Source organism: Oreochromis aureus, linkage group 10, assembly GCF_013358895.1.
Source record: "Oreochromis aureus strain Israel breed Guangdong linkage group 10, ZZ_aureus, whole genome shotgun sequence".
Taxonomy (NCBI): domain Eukaryota; kingdom Metazoa; phylum Chordata; class Actinopteri; order Cichliformes; family Cichlidae; genus Oreochromis; species Oreochromis aureus.
Window position 1 is genome coordinate 2,888,376 of NC_052951.1, and position 19,496 is coordinate 2,907,871.

Below are 19,496 nucleotides of genomic sequence, written 5' to 3' on the forward strand. Positions count from 1 at the left end.
ATAGCGAACAACTTAGGTAAGGCATGGATTGGCCTGGACTTCATTACACTAGAAGTGTGGGATCATCTTGGTAAATGGCCTGTATTTGTATAGCGCTTTATAGTCCCTAAGGACCCCAAAGCGCTTTACACTACATTCAGTCATCCACCCATCTTGACAATGAAACGGAGACGGAAGAGCTTTGAGTCTCCGTCAAGAAGCCCGGGGAAATATTCCTGAAGCTACGGGCTGTGTTGAAGAATATAGTCATAACAAATATTGACTTTTAAGTTCATTAGAATTATTAGAACGTTTTCTTGTCTACTTCAATGTATGTTTGCACGTTTCAATAAATCGTTGCACATACTTCCCATTTTCCCAGCAAAATATAAAGGAACGATAGGTATAGCGCAAGACCTTTGCACAATACTGTACATAGATTACATATGTTTTAAATCTTAGATCTTAGGAAAATGATTCTCAGCTATAAATAGTTCCCGGCGGCGTTTAAACAAGCGAGGAACTGTTAGCTTTGGCAGTTTGGGGACAGAACATTGAACTCTGTATGTGGAGGGTGCAACATCTCTCGAATGATGTAAGGCCGGTGCAACTTCTTTTGCAAGAGATTCTTTTGGCATCAGTCAATACGACCCTGATATACAGTAGGCAGCTCGGTTCATTAGTAAAATAAATTAAAATTAAAAAGCAGTTTAAATATAGTAAAACTAACGCAAAAGAGTTAGTTCAGCTTTTGCGACAAGGTTTGTAGCTTTGACCAAATAATTTCGGACAATAATAATAATAATAATAATAATAAATAATTCGATTAAAAACAGACTTCCTTTCTCAAAAAAAGTTTTTTTTAAAAAAAAAATAAGTTATAATTATTACTTGGCTACTGGCCATATAACACAGCTGGACACATGTTTGTACACAGCTCATCTGTCCCATGAGGCATGCTGAAGAGATGTGGCAGGAATGGTCAATACATGTTTTGAACAGGTCGCTGACCCACGTGACTGGCCTCATAAATACAGAGAGAGCAGCTCAACGGCAGCACTGCGCCTCCACGTTACCTGCAGTCCTGCCCCCGCTTTGGTGTCCGCAGACTCCTGCGCATACCTCCTTGCTCCTCCCCGCGCTGATTAAATGCCCGCTGGACTCTTCAGTCAGCTGCTGTTAAACGCAGTCATGACAGAGGAGCTGTAAGCTCGGAGCTCCTGATGTTTTAACTTATTTTAATATTGTTCAAAAAATCATTTTAAAAGTTTTTCGGGCACTTCGATCACCCAACAAGAAGATTCAGCTATGAAAACCATACTTGCTGCATACTCGGGAGTCCTCAAAGGTAAGATGGTTATTTGGGGTCTTCAAAAGTGTCCCAAGGACGTGAAGGAGCCAAACGAATAGGAACCCAGACAAGTCTGGAGATTTGTTGTTTTAATGCATGCAAAAGAAAATGGGAGTTTAATACTTAATATGATAACAGAAATGAAATTAATAGGATATTGCTATGCTCAGTCATCCAGTTAATCAATCCCCAAAAGTTGATTCTGTTCATAATGTTTTCAGTGGGAGAATCTCAAAATACTGTCTAAGAATTTGTAGGGAGGACTACATGTGATCCGGTGAACTGTATTTCACTAATCACTGTGTTTGATTTGTGTTCTATGAATACTTATAACACCACTTCCAAGAAACTCTGAATGGTCTTTGGTTGAGAGGAACTAAACTCGGGCTTTTAACTTAAAACCACACAGTGACTGCTGAAAGTTAGTTCAAAGTTGATGGAATAATGACATGCCAATGTAAGTGACCATACCTCTCACAAACATGCTTTCTGAATACATCTTGCTTATAATTTGTGGGGTTATTGTGGGAATGGGGGTGGAGGAGTGGGAGTGGGGGTTCCCTGTTGTGTCACTGTCCCTTCACTGCATCTAAGTATACCATTTTGTTTCTGCGTCTCAAATATGATTCATAGCTTAAATGGACACTAGAAACTATACAAACACAAGCAGCCCCTCTGATGTGTATATGTGGGCCTTCTATTGTTTTAATTACAAAACGTTGTGCTTTTTGCATTTAGAGGCGACTACTTGCATGTCCAATAATTCTAGCTGTTTAGGTTTAGGATGGCTCTTGAAAGCCAAACACGTGGGCCCCCCTGTTGTGCCCCCTGTTCTCCAGGGGATCACACTGTTTGTTCGGTTTCAGCTTTTACCCACCAGTTTGATCTAGCTCTAAGCCGGCAGGTTTAACCATCATTGCTGAATTCCAGCCAACTTCTCTGCCACACATTTAAGCTGTGGTAGTCTCAAGAACTCATAGCATCATAGTTCGCAGGCATTACCAGCCGAGCCCCGGTACCAGGTTATTTTCAGTGAGGACAGATGGGATTAGAGGACAGTGTTTTCCTGGAGTGCGAGAGCTTCTTATTGGCTCGCTGTGACACGGGCTCGACTCTCGTTAGTTGCTTCTTAATGTTGCTTTGCGCTCTTTTCTCACACATAGCTGCATGGGTTCACTCCTACAGGCTGGTGAGTAGCTGAGGCTGTGTAGTTTTGGACTCGCTGGAAATGTACTGTATTATTGATGTAGGACAGGTCGGTGCAATCCTTTGACAGAGTTTTGTAGGAAATCATTAACTCTTTGTTTTGATTGATGTCCACCTTTGGCTTGGTTTAACTCAAATCAACTCTAGGTAAGAATTTCTTCTGGGAAATGTTGACTAGATTTTTTTTGTGTGATCTTTATCTCTTCCTCCTGTTTTTGTACCTGATCCATTGATTTGTTTTTGTCTCAAGGCACTGGCTCCAGCATCCTCTCCGCTCTGCAGGACCTCCCCTTAGGGTTATGGCCCTGCAGATCCAAGATGGAGAAGCATCTGCAGGTGATCTCTGTCATGCAGTGGGTCATCTCCTTCTTAGCCTTGGGTGAGTGAGAGAGTTGGCTTATTAGTATCACAAGTAAGGAGGTCTTTAAAGTGAACACACACTTGTTTGTGGCTTGTTGGCTTTCTTATGTGTGATTACACCCTGATGATGGATTACGTTAACCCTTTGTGATGAATTCAGGTTTAACTTTAGATACCATTTCCCCGTCTCCCCCCAGGTGTTGCCTGCACTGCATTACTGATCTACATCTTCTGCACTGACTGCTGGCTGATAGCTGCCATTTATATAGCCTGGCTTATTTTTGACTGGAACACCCCAAAACAAGGCAAGCCATTAAAGATGACACTTTAAAAAAAAAAAAAAAAGTTACCTAATGGTTTGAGTTTTGGCTGCACCAGACTATAGGTCTCAAGTTACAGGTTTTAGAAAGAACTGATTGTTTAGCATTTAAATATTTTCCAATTTAATGAGAGACTTTCTGGCACTGTGAACTAGTGTGGTGGTTTAACTAAAATAATTGCTTATTATTATTGTTTTTATTTGATATGAATTCATTTATTTGAAGTAACTAAAATGAGATTTGTGAAATGACAATGTTGAGTCCATAACTTTGAGATTTTAGGCACTTCTGATGAGGATTTCTGTGTCAGCTGACAGATATATATTAAAGCAAATCGACACAACACATTCGTCAATGCTTCATCAGGCATGATGTAATAGAAAATTAGTAAATACTAAAGCTTAAAACTAATGATATTTCCTCTGCTTTTTATTTTATTTTAATTAGCTTTCCAAGTTCACAAATTGTTTTCATTAGTTTAATTTTTTTTTCAAAAGTCTAGTTATTATTTTCATTTGGTTAGCTATATTTTTTCGACATCTAGTTTTAATTTTTAGTTCAGTTTTTGCTAACTATAATAACTTTGAGTCATAGACAAAGAATTGTCCATCTGTTGGTGCCAAATTATTTTAAGTGACAGTTTAATCCGGTTAAGTGAATTTTTTTTTCATCATTTTAGTGTACTAACACAAAACTTTGTACTTTAGCTAACATGCTATACATTAGCATGTTAGCTAAAGTATAGTATGCTAACATGCTATACATTAGCATGTTGGCTTAGCTTATGTTAGCATGCTGGCTTAGCTCAGCACAGTGCTCACTGTACCCCTAGCATGGCAGCACATCTAAACGTAGAGCTCAAGGAAGTTTGGGGTAGTGCAGAAACTTATTAATCAGCCATATTCAGTTCATTTTCCAGCATCTTTATGTGAGGATAGTTGTTTGGATTATTTTGACTGGGTAATATTTGAAGACGTCACCTTGCACTTCCGTGACAGACTGTTAACTAAATGACAGATTAATTAACTATATAATCAAAAACTAAGGTTGAATTGTTATGAAAAATTACTGTTCTATTTCTTTGTGCGCATGCTCTGAGTGATTCATGTGTAACTTTCTCCTCAGGTGGCAGGAGGTCCTCCTGGGTGAGGAACTGGACAGTGTGGACGTATTTCCGAGACTACTTTCCAATCAGGGTAGGTGAATGTGTCATCTTTGTGATGCTCCCTTGCTGATGTACTCATCTATAATATAGGGAAATCTGGAGCTTTGCAGAGCAATGGTGGTGCCAGGACTCCAGGAAATGGGTCCTAAACATCTCCCTTATGTCAGATGAAGCTGCTCCTGTGTGAAATGTTTAGTTGTGCACATGTTTAACATTACAGATAGGCTTATCGGGGCTGCATTGAGCCATCTGCTCTGTACTCTTACTTGTCCTGTGTTGATTAAGATGACGGTATGATGTTGGCTTCAGACTTTGCCCCAGCTGAAGGTCTAAGGAGCAGTGCTAAGCTTTTCTCTCATCAGGTACTCCACAGTGTGGGGGACAATAAAATCCTTGGTCAGGCTAAAGGGCTATGTGTTGGATGGTGCAGATGTTTAGTAGCTGTTCTTCACTATACCGTCACACAAGAAGTCAAAAGTCACAGTTAAAGCATGCTTAAAGGGAGGATAGCTGTCTTCTTACACATTACACGGTAGTCATAAAAATACAGGACCAATGTTCCACTCTCTAACATCCAGGAGCAATATATATTTACTTACTTATTTAATTTATTTATTAAACAAATATGTTGAAGTTGGTCAGATCTTGAGAACAAAGAGTGCTAAATCCAGGGTGATGAACCAAGCATTCACTCTTTGTCATCTAGATGCTTCACTGTAGTTGAGCCTTTCTCATTGATGTCACCACCTCATGTTTAACACAGATGAAGTCACTGTATTAGTTATTCGCTTGTGTGAAGCTGTTACGTTCAAAGTCAAAGTGAGGGATTTACTGGTGTTTTTTTTTTGTACTTCAGAATATCCTGAAATTATCTACAAACACATGAGTTAGTCACAGGGCAAGTATTGATGATGACTTATGAGTTGGAAACAACTGGTCAAAGTCCGAGCCAACACTGAAGTTGAGGTGAGGACCGAAGGAAGTCCGAAGTGAGACTTGTTATGAAATGTGTTGCACGGATAGATGTGCAAGTCTGCTTCAATACTAGAATCAAGTACTCTTTTATATTATCGCTGCTACTTCTTGTAACAAGTGACTCTCTTCTTCCTCCATCTCTTTGCTTCTACTTGGAACTGTACGAGGGGTTAAGTGCTGTGTTTGCTGCCCTAGTCCCACTGTAATCCCTCACATATGCCAGGTGGTCTCCTGCGCTGCTATGGAGAGCTTGAATGGGTTCTCCTGTGCTAATGTGATTACACAACTGTTATTTTGGACTAGCTACTAATGGAGCTTTGTTTACACATTGTGATGGATCCAAGTCTGCACTCCACATCAGAGCACACTTTTGTTATGGGACTGTGCAGCTTTACAGCTTTATTGTGCAATGGTAGGTTTGATAATAATGCTAACACATCACTGCTGTCAGCCTGAACAGGTGCACACTGGATCCTAATTTTATGATTGTATGTGCTGCCTGGCTGATAAGAGTGTCCTAGTTTTACTAAAGCAGTATACATCATACTGTGTGTGTGTGTGTGTGTGTGTGTGTGTGTGTGTGTGTGTGTGTGTGTGTGTGTGTGTGTGTGAATAATGGCTATCTACTCATCCATGTTCACATGTAGTGTTAAAAATATACCTACAACAGTGTTTACTATTGAAAATCACTAAAGTATACATCTATAATCGTATATTGTTAACATTGTTACTGGAACCCATTTCGGTACTTCATATTTCAGAAGTACTTTGCATTACTATCTTGGATTCTCATTCATTAATTGCTATGTGTATAATTGAACTATTTTTGGGGTTCTTTTTTCCTACATTCACAAACAAAAAGCTAGCAAATACTACAGTTCAGATGATGTCATAAGCTTCTTGTCACAGGTTGTTTTACAGGATGCTTCTGCTGAACAGAAATATAGTTGGTGGTTAAAGTTTGGTAAAAGAGAAGCTAGTTCCTAAACTGTTGAGTAATCGGGCCGTGATCTTTGGAAACATGCGCTGCTGCTGAATACTTCAATTTTAATTTTTCTTTTTGAGTTTCGAGCACCTCGAGCCAAATGCCATTTAGTTCACATCACAGCGGTCTAGAATAAAAGAAAAACATTGTATTCATTTCAGTATTTTTTTTTTCTGTTTTTTTTTTTTTGTTTTGGGGGGGGTCCACCTTTAATCACATTTATCGTACAGTGGCTTTAGTTTTGGTCTAAAGTCTCTTTCGGTTTTTGCACCTTATCGGTTTGATGCATGATAAATGCAGAAAAATAAATCCATGTTCTTCAAACTTTTGTCCTCTTATGAGAATCGGTCTCACACTGTTTATCCACTCTTTGTCCTTTTTGTCCTGCAGCTAATTAAAACTCACGACCTGCTGCCCAGCCGGAACTACATATTTGGCTACCATCCCCACGGCATCTTTTGTTTTGGTGGTTTCTGCAACTTTGGGACGGAGGCCACAGGCTTCTCTAAGAAATTCCCCGGCATCAAGCCTTCCCTTGCAACCCTAGCAGGAAACTTTCGTTTTCCCATCCTGCGAGACTATCTGATGTCTGGAGGTGAGATTTGACTGAAGAAGCCAGAAATTCTTGTTTAAATTCTTAAAATGTCAAAATAAGTGATAACTAGCACTGGGAGAGCTGACCTTTGTCCCGCTGCGGCTTCAGTTGACATCGATCGACTGATTTTGCTGATTTTGAGCTTCATCTGTTTGGACGGCCTGTTTGCTCTTCAGGCTTCATCTTTGCCCTTTACATGTGGAATAAGTGCTTGTTTTCTTTTTTTGAATGTTTAACATTTCTTCTGCATATTGGTGGATTTTGCCTAACGCACAATATAATATAGAAATCATACAAAAGGCTGGTGTGTAACTTGTACAGAGACCTAAAACTCAGTGGATCTGAGTTGTAATGAGCAGTTTTCCTACATTATGCCCCCCCACAGGTATCTGCCCCGTGAACAGGAACTCCATCGACTACCTGTTGTCACAGAATGGGACGGGAAATGCTGTGATCATCGTTGTCGGAGGGGCAGCCGAGTCGCTGCACTGCACTCCCGGCTTGAATTCTGTCACCCTGAAGAATCGTAAAGGCTTCGTTAGGCTGGCACTGCGGAAAGGGTGAGTCGGCTGCGCAGTTTCAGACACAAGGGCACGTGTGGTTTTCACTGACCCGCACCAAATATGTTGTTGAAAGTGAAAATGTCATTCACTGAGCTGCAGCAACTCACGGGAATAACGAAATCCTAGATTATTATACCCAGAAAGGTCACATGCTTGCAAAGAGAGAGCTGCTAAGTCATTTTATGAATGTGCAGTGTTGTCCCTGCTCAGCTCCTCGTGACATATAGTTCACTTTCACAGGGCTGGGCAGTGTGAGCTCCCCCCCCTTGGCTATGCGTTAATGAGACAGACTGCAGCGTGAAGGGCCCTCGGTTTGTCTCACCAGCCCAAACAAGCCCATTCCTTCACAAATACAGCCGAGGATTATCATATCAGTGGGTGCACCCTATCCAAAGAAGCTTAGAACGCGCTGGAAAAGACATGCAGTTATGCAGACCTTTATTCGTTACAATTAGACTAACACAGCAGCTGATGTAAGCCTCAGATATGAATTTGGGTCACTTTGGATTGATTTTGTGGAACTTCTAAGGCTTCGTTTCAGTGCTTATGAAATAGAGACGATGTTGCAACCAGTTGAATAACGTGTTGTGTCGTCACAAACCGAGTGTTTGCTTTAACAAATATATTTATGATTTTTGTCAAAGGGATTGATGCTCTGATTGTTTCTTCTAAAATACTGGATGGAAAACCAGATTTAAGCTTTCACAAACAGCTGGAAAAATATCTCTCTAAAAATGACTGATTCTGTGGTCTAAAAACGGCCCCTGCAAACATTCAGACTCTAGCTTAGTTACAGATCAGGGTAGATTTAAGAAATTTCCCGATCACATAACACCTTCCACAGTTGTTATACAAAAACTTGGCTGTTCCTCCCCACAGGGACATTGAATGCTTTTCACAAACTGTTCGTGTTCCCTGCACTGATTCCTGATGATCTGCATGTTGGACCAGAAATCCAAACCTGTTGGCTATTTTTGAATATTTGGTAAACCTAAGCTGGCCTGTCCGCTGAGTAGAGACATGTAATGAACGTCAATTATTGAGCGCTGCGTGGTGGTTATCACACGTGTGCAACACTTTAAACTCTATTCTTATAACTGCTTTTAAAACCAGGTGATTCACAGATAGGATTGTAATATAACCATAAAGCCACATATTTCGGGTCACGTGAACAACAGCAAGTCTGCAAAGCTTCAGCAAGAGGACAGTGTACAAATATTTGTTTACTAACTGGCATTTTTCTCAAATACGTCTCAATTACCCGACACCTTTTATATATTCTAGATGTTTCACATAGATGTGTTGCTCTTTACATGGTCGGAGGTGTGTTGAGTCACTTGCTTTTTGTTCCCTCAGGGCTGATCTGGTTCCAGTCTATTCCTTCGGCGAGAACGACGCCTACAAGCAGGTGATCTTCGACGAGGGGACCGTCTGGAAGTCTCTGCAAAAGAAGTTACAGAAGATCTTGGGCTTTGCCCCGTGCCTTTTCTTTGGAAGCTCCTGGGGCATCGTGCCTTTTTCCAACCCTATCACTACCATAGGCAAGTTTGTCTGATGTTTGCTTTGACTGCACGGTATAGATTAGTTATCTCTGACCTCGACATGGCTGTGTTACTAAAGTTTTTGTAGGACGGTGACCAACCAAACAGTTCATAGGACACAGTCAATATTTGCTCAACTGTTTTTTTTTTTTTGTTTTTTTTTTTAAATGTCTCCTGTGTTCTTTTTTTTAAACAGTTGGGGAGCCAATCACTGTGCCAAAAATTGAGGATGCGTCAGAGGAAACGGTGAATCTCTACCATGCAATGTACATAAAGTCCCTCCAGTGCCTTTTTGACAAGTACAAGACCCGCTTTGGTCTGAAAGAGAGTGACGTCCTGCACATCCACTAGGAAGATGACTGGTTGCTGCTAATGGCCCGAACTGTGCATCTTCAAACTCCTCGCCTCGTCTTCGTTTCACCACCTTCGTCATCACACCTGCGTGCCTAGATATCTTTGGACTGCAGATGACACATTTTGCATGTTTACTGAAGAAACCTTTGCTCATGGCACCATCTCACACACGCATAGTGCTTTCTCAGGCAATGGCAGGTTTAATGAATGGTGGCCTTTACCAGCTGCTCTTGTCTGGTTGTCCACAGTGCCTCATCAGAAAGTGTGCCTCCCCCCCAGTTTTCTTTTAAAACTTGGGCGTCACGTTTTAACTGCTTCTTTGGCGCAGAGGTCGCTAAGCTCCACTAGATGGAGCCAGAAGGACTTCTTCCTAAGCTCTTTTACAACTCTATTACACGCTGAACGCACAAACAATGCAAATGAAAGGTACCAATTTATCACTGGGTAGTGCCCAAAGATTAATCGAGCCAAAGACATATGATGTCCACAGACATGTGATGATTCCTGCTGTACAAAGGCCGAAAGTGAAGGAGTTCTACGAGATATCTATCTATCTGAGAGATATATAAATATATATATATATATATATATAGTAAATGCACAAACACATAAGACTGTATAAAAGCCTTAAAGTATTAATTGAATTCTGTAGCAAGGAAATGCCTATTTTAGTGCATTTGTCTCAACAAATATTTGTGGTGCACTTGTGATGTTTTACATTAACCTCTGAGGTTTTAGTCTCAAAGATTTTTTTTTTTTTCTCTCCAAGACAGTCACTGCTCTGCTTGGCTTATTTCTTTTTCTTTTTTTAATGTTCATACTGGTGACAGGGTGTCTATCTGGGTGGATACATTTAATGTATGCAGTGTAAACTACGTGATTTCTTGTAACTTAAGTGTCTTGGAAGGTTTTGAGCTGTAGTTGAAAAGGATAAAATGGTTTTGTGGGTGAAAATACGGATGTTTGATGATTCCAGTTTACAGTGAGTTTTATAAAAAAATCTTTCAGGGGAATCATTTAAAATAAGCAAGCGTGTGTCATGTCGATGGGAATAAAGCGTAACAGAATTGGCTGGAATTTACAGATGCAGTTTTCACTGGTTTCAGCATTGTGACGACTACTATGGAGCAGTGTAATACCTGTGCAATGGATTTGCAAGCAATAAGCAGCGAGACTTGTCCGTGTGATGAGTAGCATAATCTTTCTGCTGATGTTTAAATTAAACTTTTGTATGTTTTCAGAAAAAAAATGTGTGGTGTATCTTTGAAGTCTTTCCCACATTTATGTCAATGTTTTACTAAATCTGATTCTTATGTATGTGCTGTGTAGGGAGCACGCCCACCAAATATATGCTTTGTTTTGAACAGTATTTGGCTGGAGAGCATTTAATATTGACCACAATTCCTGATTTCAAGATTCTTATCAGCAAAAACTTTCAAAGTCCAGTTGGGGCGTACAGTATACCTCTGAAACCACAATTTACCTCTATGGGAGGAAAAAAAACTCCCTTTCATCCCTCCCTGCAGGTGATATAGATGTGATCCTCAAGCTCGAGTTCTTCACCAGACACCTGGGAGTTTAGGGCTCTGTGCTGTATTTTGTCTGTTCCTCTGGACCGACACCTCTGATGTTATACCTGAAGTTTTCTAGGGCCACTCTTCCAATTTCAGGGTTACTGCTGCTAATTACCACTGGGACCATTTTAAATTTTACCTTCCACATCTGCTGGTGCTATGCAAATAAAACAACCTAATATTTTTGAGGACTATTCCACCCCATTTAAAAACAATCAACATGAAAAGTGACAGATCATGTAAATATTAATTGTATGTTTTCCATTTTATACACTTACCATATACACTCTCGTGTATGTCATGTTTTGGAATTGTTAAACCTACAACAGAATGATAAACATTGTATCTACTGCTTATGGAGTCGTTGCCTTGTTTTCAGAAGTGAAACTGAAAATGTTTGAGGAATAAAGCCTGTGAGCAAAGTTCATTTAAGGTTTGTCATAATTCAGTTTCTGTAAGTTATGCTTGTTCTTATGGCCTTTTTAGTGCGGTCATTAGTTAATTTGACTTTAGTCTCAGAAAGCCTTAATAAAGACAGGAATTACTCTGCCTCCTTTTATCAGCTGGAAGAAAGAAAATATGACAGGAGCAACACATCTCAGTGCAAAAAGCAGTTATTTCACTTCACATGCCTTGAATTCCTATTTATCTAAATTACAACCTTGGTAATTTTTTTTTTTTTAATTTTTGCTACCGGTTCTCTTTTATATGACTTTATTAAAACATCTTCAACATTATTTAAAAAAACAAGAACACAGGAAGTGTATGACTAGTCCATCAAGGACGTTCATTTTTATTTTCCCTAAGTTCTTTTACATTTTATCCCTTTTTGTCGAGGTGACAAAGTGGTTAGGGAATGAGGGTAGGAGCTATTTGGTCATTATCTGACTGCAGCCTTCAGTCTCCTGGCCCTGCACAACTATGTAATGTGGCTGATACAGCCCCCTGGTGGTTGCTTAATGTTCTGCAGTCAGTGTGAATGAAGCTGAAAAAACTGACTGTGCTGCTCACATGTAGGTGGCGGTGGGGGATTTACAAGTCATCGTATTTAAAGATGAATTTCTGCTTTACACTACTGAGTTACACGCAAAACACAGAATCTAAATTGGCATGCAACGTTAACAGAGGCCTAACAAATATAACATCGACTAATTTGCTAATATGTTAAATATGTGTGTGTTTAAGTTTTACATTGCCTAATCTACCCGCGTATTCTGCAGTTGGTTCCTGTCTCTATTTGCGAAAAAAGTTCATATCCATTTGCATATACATTTTAAATGCTTTAGTCGCTGGCTGTCTTTGCACAGTAAAGATTATGAGATCAGTGCTACCGTTTAAACTGTCACCTGCATGTCACGCTGTACCATACAACTTCCTCATATTTTGCAGCTTTGACAGAATTCAACGGATGCTCGCCCCCTCCAGGGAGACAAACAGATGATACCGCCAATAGAAGCGCGAATTTTCACGACCAGGCCCCGCCTTTACGTGACGGATATTGGTTTGAGCCAATCAGCAACTGAAGTTCCGCGCCTCCTCTCCGTAGACGGATTTCCGAACGTAGCGAAGTAGCCGAGACTTTGTTTACGTCCTGTTGGTTAGCTGACAGCTGTTGTAGCGCTTTCCTCACACAAACACTCGTGTCCGCATGTCTTTGTTAGTTGTCCGGAACTTCGTCAACTTTTAGCCAAGTGTCGTGAATGTCTGAGATGGGATGCTTTATTGAATGAGGGGCTGCCGCTAGATGCCGACAGGAGGATGAACTCCATCACCGGTCGGGTTCTTGCTATCCCCGCCGCCTCTGTCACCAACTCTGGAGCTTCAGCCTCTCGAGCCCTACATGTGGAGCTCACATCCCAGCAGGTAAATGCAAATCTCATGAGCTTTCGTTGTCATCACACTCATTCAGGTGAACTCGGGAAAGCTTGGACCGGGCTCCCATATTGTGTTATGTACTAGTTTATAACTGCTGCCCGGAGGTCCACAGCAGGCCTGACAGGCTAGCTAGCTAGCAGTTGCTAGCTTGCAGTTAGCTAGCCCGTTGGAAATAAATGAAGTGTGTCTGACTCGCCAGACACGCCAAACCCAGTTAGGTCGGTGTTTGGCTTTTGGAGTCTAGCCTTTTCATGGTACTGCCATATCTTGAGTGTCTGCATTATTTTTCTACATATTTATGTATAAAGCTAGTAAAGCTTCTGCTAATGGTAACCTAACTTGACGTTATGTCAGCAAGCAGGTGACAGCTAAGTAAAATCAGCAAACAGGGTGTCATTATTTTGACACTAAAGGCTCTCGTACGGCTGCTTTAATGTGATTTGAAGCATTTCAAGACTGATTGCGTTATTGGTCCGTTTAACTCCGGGGATTAAGTGGAAGACTTTTAAATTCCATGCTTTCATTCATTTGACATGTAGGCTTCTCTCGTTGTGATTACTTGCCGTAAACCGGAACTAAGTCTCCTACCGACAAATCCCCGTCAGTGTTTACTGGCTGGGTATTATTTGTAGTAGAAAACATGTTGTTTTCAAATATCTTTATTAGGTTGAGATAAATGACACTTCCTCACTTCAGTGAGCCAGAGGTCTGTGTGCAGCAGGAACCTCTTGGACTTGTTTCAACTGTTATCCTGCTTCAGACCAGTAAACTTCACATTAGGAAGCAAAATATGGAGTTAACCTACAGCATAAAATGAATCCTCAGACTTAAGTCTTCTACTACTACTACTACTACTTCGTGGTAGTAAAACCTCGCAAATGTGTATTGACATGTTTTGCAAATTCTTGGGATTCATAACGTGGGTGTCACTGATGCACCATTAGATTTTCTTTTCTCATTGATATGACAGACAGTATAATGTATTTACACCACTAAGTGTAACTCTTTTCTCTCCCAGATTGGTTCTTGATCATTTAGATGGAATGGACACTTTGATAATGCAATTTGGAATGATTCAAACTGTGTCCTCGTTTTAGTACTATTGACATATTCCAATCTTATCCTGTATACTGGGTATTTTTGTTTTTACTTTGGGAAACCACAAGTCTCTGACATGCAGTTTTTTGTGGCTAGTGTGTGAGTAAAATCTTTTACTTAAACTGCAGCTAAATATGCACATTACTTGCTCTTTAAAGAATCAGTATACCAATTTGTTGTTTACACTTATCCATGAACTCTGGCCATGCAAATAGTTGGGTTTTTCTAGCTCTTAATCATCTGCAGTTACTGCATTACAGTGGAAACCAACTGGCTGTGTTTGGCCCATAAATTGCTAAAAAGCATCAAAGATTTCATTTAAAATACTTTTCTTTTGTATTTGTTTAATTAACATGGGTCCTCTTATTTATCTGTGATCTCATTTAAAAAAAAGCTGATGTTGTGACTCAGTCCTCTTAATACAGACTATATGCACATTCATTTTAACCACATGAGAACTAGATGGATAAATACCTTTGTCATGATGAGAAAATTGGATTGCAGAAACCATGTGGCGTTTCCATACATCAACAAAGAATAAACACATCAGCATAAAAGCATATGATACATCAAGACACATTCATTGGACCTTACGGGATGATTTGTCCAAACCAGCTGTTTAAAAATGTATATGGTAAATGGACTGGTACTTGCATAGTGCCTTTCTACTCACTTTGAGCACTCCGAGTACTTTCTGCTACAAGCCTCATTCACCCATTCAAATGCATCAAAACCCTGTTTTTATCTATACCTAAACACTTTGTGCACTCTTAACATTCACACACACCCTGATGGATGCAGTGGGGACAACTTGGGTTTCAGTATATTTCAAAATATGGCTGGGGATTGATCCAACAACCTTGTTATTGGTACCCTCTACGCCTTTTGCTACAAATGCTCTATTAAATGTCGTGAGGAATAAATTACAGTTTGGCCTGTGTTTTGTAAACAAGGGGGGTAATAGCGCCGTCCAGATGGTTTCACTTTAAAAGAGGAGGCAAATGGATGCCTCTTGTCACCCACAACAGTATTTGCCTTACTTCTAACCCCATAACTATAAATGCATTCCTAACTCTGTAATGCAATTCACTTCATGCTGTTACTGTCTTTCTTACAGATTTTTGTGTGCCTCAGAGGCATTTCCAAACCAACAAAAGATTAAGAAAGTCAGAACACATTCAATAAAAGCACAGTAGAACATGTGGAGCATTTTAGAGCCTGCCTTGAAAGATACAAGTTTCCCTGAAAAGTTCTTTACATGTGGTCAAAAATAACCCTAAGTTACTGATATTCAGTCACAGACTGGATCAGCTGTTTATTGGTGATAGTGGGCTGGGATGATTGTTGCCCCCTGAAATCTTTGCTGTGTTGAGAACAAGGTCTGACCTCACAGCATTTAATGAAATGGTCAGGATCTGGCCCATGCTGTTCCTCTCCATCATGTAAGAGATTCACTAAAGTGGTAGTAGTGTTTGTGCGGGAATTGGTGTACCGAATAAACAACATAAGAGAGAAAACACAACCCTGGGGGGAGCCTGTGGAAGTTGTCAGTTTGTCTGAAAGTAAAGTTCCTGCTCTGGTTTAACTAGGAAGGAAATCCTTGATCTCTAAAGCCAAACAAAACGGAAGTGAAAATTCTGTTTCCCTTTTATCTGTTAAAATACTCAGTAAAACTGTTAAAAGTAGAGGTGGGAATCACCAGACACCCCACAATACAATATCATCACAGTACTTCACTCACAAATATATTGGGATTTTTTAACAAACTAAGTGTGTCCAGTGCTGCATGTTTTTCTTGGTTGAGCTGATTTCCTGTAAATTTGCTCAGCTAACCTTCCTGAAGGATGATGGTGCATGAGATTAACCCTCTTGTTTGTAGTATTCCCAGATTATTTTATTTAAATAATACTGATATTTGGTGTCCCTATATCAATAGAATACCTCCATGCCTATATATCACAATCTGGTCTTTAAGTGATGACGTGATGAATCCTGCTTCTGGGTCCAAACTACTCTGCGTTTAATAATGCTGTTGTGTTTTTAACATGTTTTAATGCTTTGTATCCTGTTCTATTTAATTTCAACAAGCCCCTAAAAACAGTCAGTGATCACTGTCGGCCTCTCTCGGTTTTTGTTACCACTATTCCCTTTAAAGCTCAGTTTTTAAAACCTTACAATGTAACTACAGCCCAGCCCATGCAGCAGTATATTAATGACTAACCTCGTATTGTGGATGGATTATCTCAGTTGTTCTCCTGACTGAAGTTTGGCCCGTTTATAGGATCTGGACCTGGAAACGGCTAATGACGTCACACTTAAAGACCAATTTTCATCAATTGAAGATCAATTTTTTTAATCCAACTCGTAGTTAAAAGGCGGGGAAAAGGCCACAAATACAAGTAGCATGTGCAATACATAAAATAGTTCAATAAATCACCCTCATAGGGTGTTGGTAGGCAAATTTCAGCGGTCTCTTTGATGCCATGTTTATGATTCCATGTACCTGTTCTCTAGGCTTTCACCACATTACATGACCAGTGATCCAAGGTCTGGTCTAAAGTCTTTGGGGCCTGAAGGTCTCGGAGACTTAGGAACAGGAACAATTATGGATACTTTCCAAATTTAAATATTTAGTATCACAAGACTGAGATGATCTAAAAATCTTCAGATTCAACCATGCAGGTCAAGTGAAGCCTATCCCCTATCCTTATGTGGGACATTTGCTGTTATAGTAATACCCTGCAATTAGGGATGGGTATTGATAAGATTTTCACGATTCTGATTCCATTTTCGATTCTGTTTAACGATTCAATTCTTTATCGATTCTCTTATCGATTCTTATTTTTTAAAAAGGAGAACACTAAGGTCGATTAGCTTAGAACTTTGTTTTATATCTTCTCTTTGAACAAGATAGAAATTTAGGAGTAACATGGCCTTACAAACCCAACAGTGAGCTCTTAAGAGATCCACAGCCTACGGCTCTCCAATGGGGTGTCACAGGGTCCCCAGGAAAAAAAAATTGTAAATGTAAAATAATAAAATAAATATTCTTCTGTAGCAATAACAAAGTATAACATAAATTATTCTGTAGCAATTACACAAGAATATCCAGTAATGTCCCTGCCTACAATTAAACACATTCACTTACTGAAAATCGGGGCATCTGCTGTGGCAAATGGGTGCAAGCCTTTGACCACAAACTTAGTCACTGCTCGGTGACATTCGTCTATCCTGGTCTGAAAGGAGACGCTGCCGGTAGACTGCAGCGAGAACTGCCAGCCAGACTCTGTCTGTCTCATCATGGTCACCTAAATGCACAGTAATGGCAGGTTTTGTAATAAGGCCGATCGCGCTAACATAATATGCACTGTTAGCTGATTATTTACCTGCCGCATTAACGGGAGAGGACGTGCAAACATTACCGCTGCTGCTGGGTTGAGATTCACGAGTCCGGAGTGGAATTAAAAACATGACATTCATTTAAGGTCATCGCGTGTTTTGTGAGCAAATGCTTTTGCATATTCGTAGTGTTTCCTCCTTTAAATGAAATATCTACTTTGTAAGTATTGCAAGTTGCCCTGTTGTCATCCGTTCTCGTAAAGTGTAACCGAACTTTTGAGCGTTTGAGCCGCTTAGGCACCCTGCCAGGTAAATGACGCTCCGCAACGTGGTGACGTCATTCGGGGCGACTGGAGGGAATCGTTTGCAAAAATGGCAAACAATTCCAAGGAATTGAAACAGTGGGAACCGGTTCTCAACAAGAACCGGGTTTCGATACCCATCCCTACCTGCAATGCATCTCTGGGCTTTTTTGATGACAAAGTGCCTTCTGTCTTTTAACTGTACTCGTACTTGTCTACCATTATCAGTCTTTTAATGTCTTTAAGGTCCCTTCTGGCTGTGTCATTGTGGCTCCTGAAAGCATTTTTGTCTTATGAGGTCTTTGAACTTGTTTGACACCCAAGGGTTGTCATTCGCATCATTTAATCTTTTTGGTTGGGACCACAGAGTCCACACAGAAATGAATATAATCAGTCACATGTGTAGTGTGATCATTAATGTCAGCACTCTCAAAGACCTCCCGTACAGTGCAGTCAAAGCAACCCCAGCCACACATTGTCATGTCAGTGTAGGGTCTTTCTTCTATCTCAGTAGCCTCTCATAGACAGGGTGTGGATAAACCACACTACGATCAGACGCCCCTAGAAGAGGAATCAGTATAGACATCTTTGACAGTTCCATAGCATCAGAATCTTCTGTTTCCTGGTGGGACAGTCGATCTATTGATGGCATGAGCGAAGCTTACTTTATTGGTACACTAATGCGAAATTGTAATGGGACATCATTTAAATTCTTAAATGTGCACCAATCTTTCCAGTTTAGAAGGGAGTTTGAAACTCTCTGACCTTACTTGTTTATTGAGTAAACACTGGCTCACTTTTCATGTTATAATCAGTGCTAATCTCATGCTAGATAATAAATGTTTTAACTAAGCAGTTTTGAACCTGATATTTTTATTTTTTTTAAAAAGTACTATAACCTACCTTTATAAATGCAACTGTGGCATTTCTAAAGATACATTGTAATGCAATTCAAAGGTTGTTGGATATTCATAAAGACCATATTCATTATGAATGACTCATAATGAATGAATCATGTATTTTTTCAAGGCAGCCGAAATAGCCTTGCAAATGTATCACTACTACAATTGATAACGAATGCTTGTTTCACATACCATTTGGAATTTAAATCCTTGATGTGCCATATTTAGTAGTGGGGGAAACGTGTTTGTAATGCCCATAAAAATCAAAAACCATATCTCATTTAAATTTGGTTAAGTTTTGGTCATCTTTTAGCACTACTGTTTCAGCACTGCTTTTTTTGGAATGCTTTCTGCCAGCGCAGCGACGTCCACCAGTGTGTTAAAAGCAGGACCTTTCAACATGAATGTATTTTTGGGGAACAACAGTCCTGTATTTTTAATCTTCTGTGTTTGGACAAATTAATTCTTGGCCACTCCACAGTTCAGTTCTCCTCAGACACATCAGGATGATCCAGTAGAGCTTCCAGGGGCGATGCTTTCACTGTACACAATCTCATAATTTTGAAAAGCGAACAACAAGCATGCACTTTGACCTGATTCACTGTTTTTGGGGTTGACTGCTGTGGACTAAGTGAAAACTGTTGCTTTATCTCTGGGCCATAACCTGAGATTCAGCTCTCATCAGCAGCTATGATCCATGACATAAAGTCAGGGGAGTTTGAGATCCATGATGCGTTTGCATCCCACTCGGTACACATGGGCAGAATTGGCACTTGAGAGCTTAAAATAGCAGCAGTCCAGAAACTGGGCCAGTATTGCATGACAAGAAAACTTTGAAGGGAAAATTTAATTTAGTTAAGTAATTTTAGATTTATACGGTACGTAGATTCTAGGAACCTTTTGGTCACACTTCTTTATATGTGTGACCAAAAGGTTCCTTGCGTGTAGCAAACAAGAGGAGATAATCCACTTCAGATGACTTCTCACTACTGGAAATACTGAGTTTGGTTCA

The 19,496-nt window shown here is 40.1% G+C and overlaps 2 protein-coding genes across 2 annotated transcripts in view; both read left to right on the forward strand.

Moving 5' to 3' along the window:
* Window positions 1–1,041: 1,041 nt before the first annotated feature.
* On the forward strand, window positions 1,042–10,643 carry dgat2 (diacylglycerol O-acyltransferase 2). The gene is made up of 8 exons (XM_031740218.2): window positions 1,042–1,327; window positions 2,787–2,915; window positions 3,094–3,201; window positions 4,342–4,412; window positions 6,732–6,936; window positions 7,322–7,496; window positions 8,856–9,040; window positions 9,237–10,643. The coding sequence occupies exons 1-8, from the start codon at window positions 1,288–1,290 to the stop codon at window positions 9,389–9,391; spliced, it is 1,068 nt and encodes a 355-aa protein (XP_031596078.1). The 5' UTR covers window positions 1,042–1,287; the 3' UTR covers window positions 9,392–10,643.
* Window positions 10,644–12,519: 1,876 nt separating this feature from the next.
* Window positions 12,520–19,496, forward strand: part of uvrag (UV radiation resistance associated gene) — a 90,351-nt gene continuing 83,374 nt past the window's right edge. Inside the window, exon 1 of the mRNA XM_031740215.2 lies at window positions 12,520–12,831. Within this exon, the coding sequence (XP_031596075.1) occupies window positions 12,727–12,831 (105 nt within the window). The 5' untranslated portion in view covers window positions 12,520–12,726. The remainder of the gene's footprint in view (window positions 12,832–19,496) is intronic.

Excerpts from the sequence above, each read along its gene's own strand:
- dgat2 (XM_031740218.2), top strand. The coding sequence starts at position 1,288 with ATGAAAACCATACTTGCTGCATACTCGGGAGTCCTCAAAG. Across the intron at positions 4,413-6,731 it reads GAGACTACTTTCCAATCAGG|CTAATTAAAACTCACGACCT; the intron begins GTAGGTGAATGT and ends TTTGTCCTGCAG. Across the intron at positions 6,937-7,321 it reads AGACTATCTGATGTCTGGAG|GTATCTGCCCCGTGAACAGG; the intron begins GTGAGATTTGAC and ends GCCCCCCCACAG.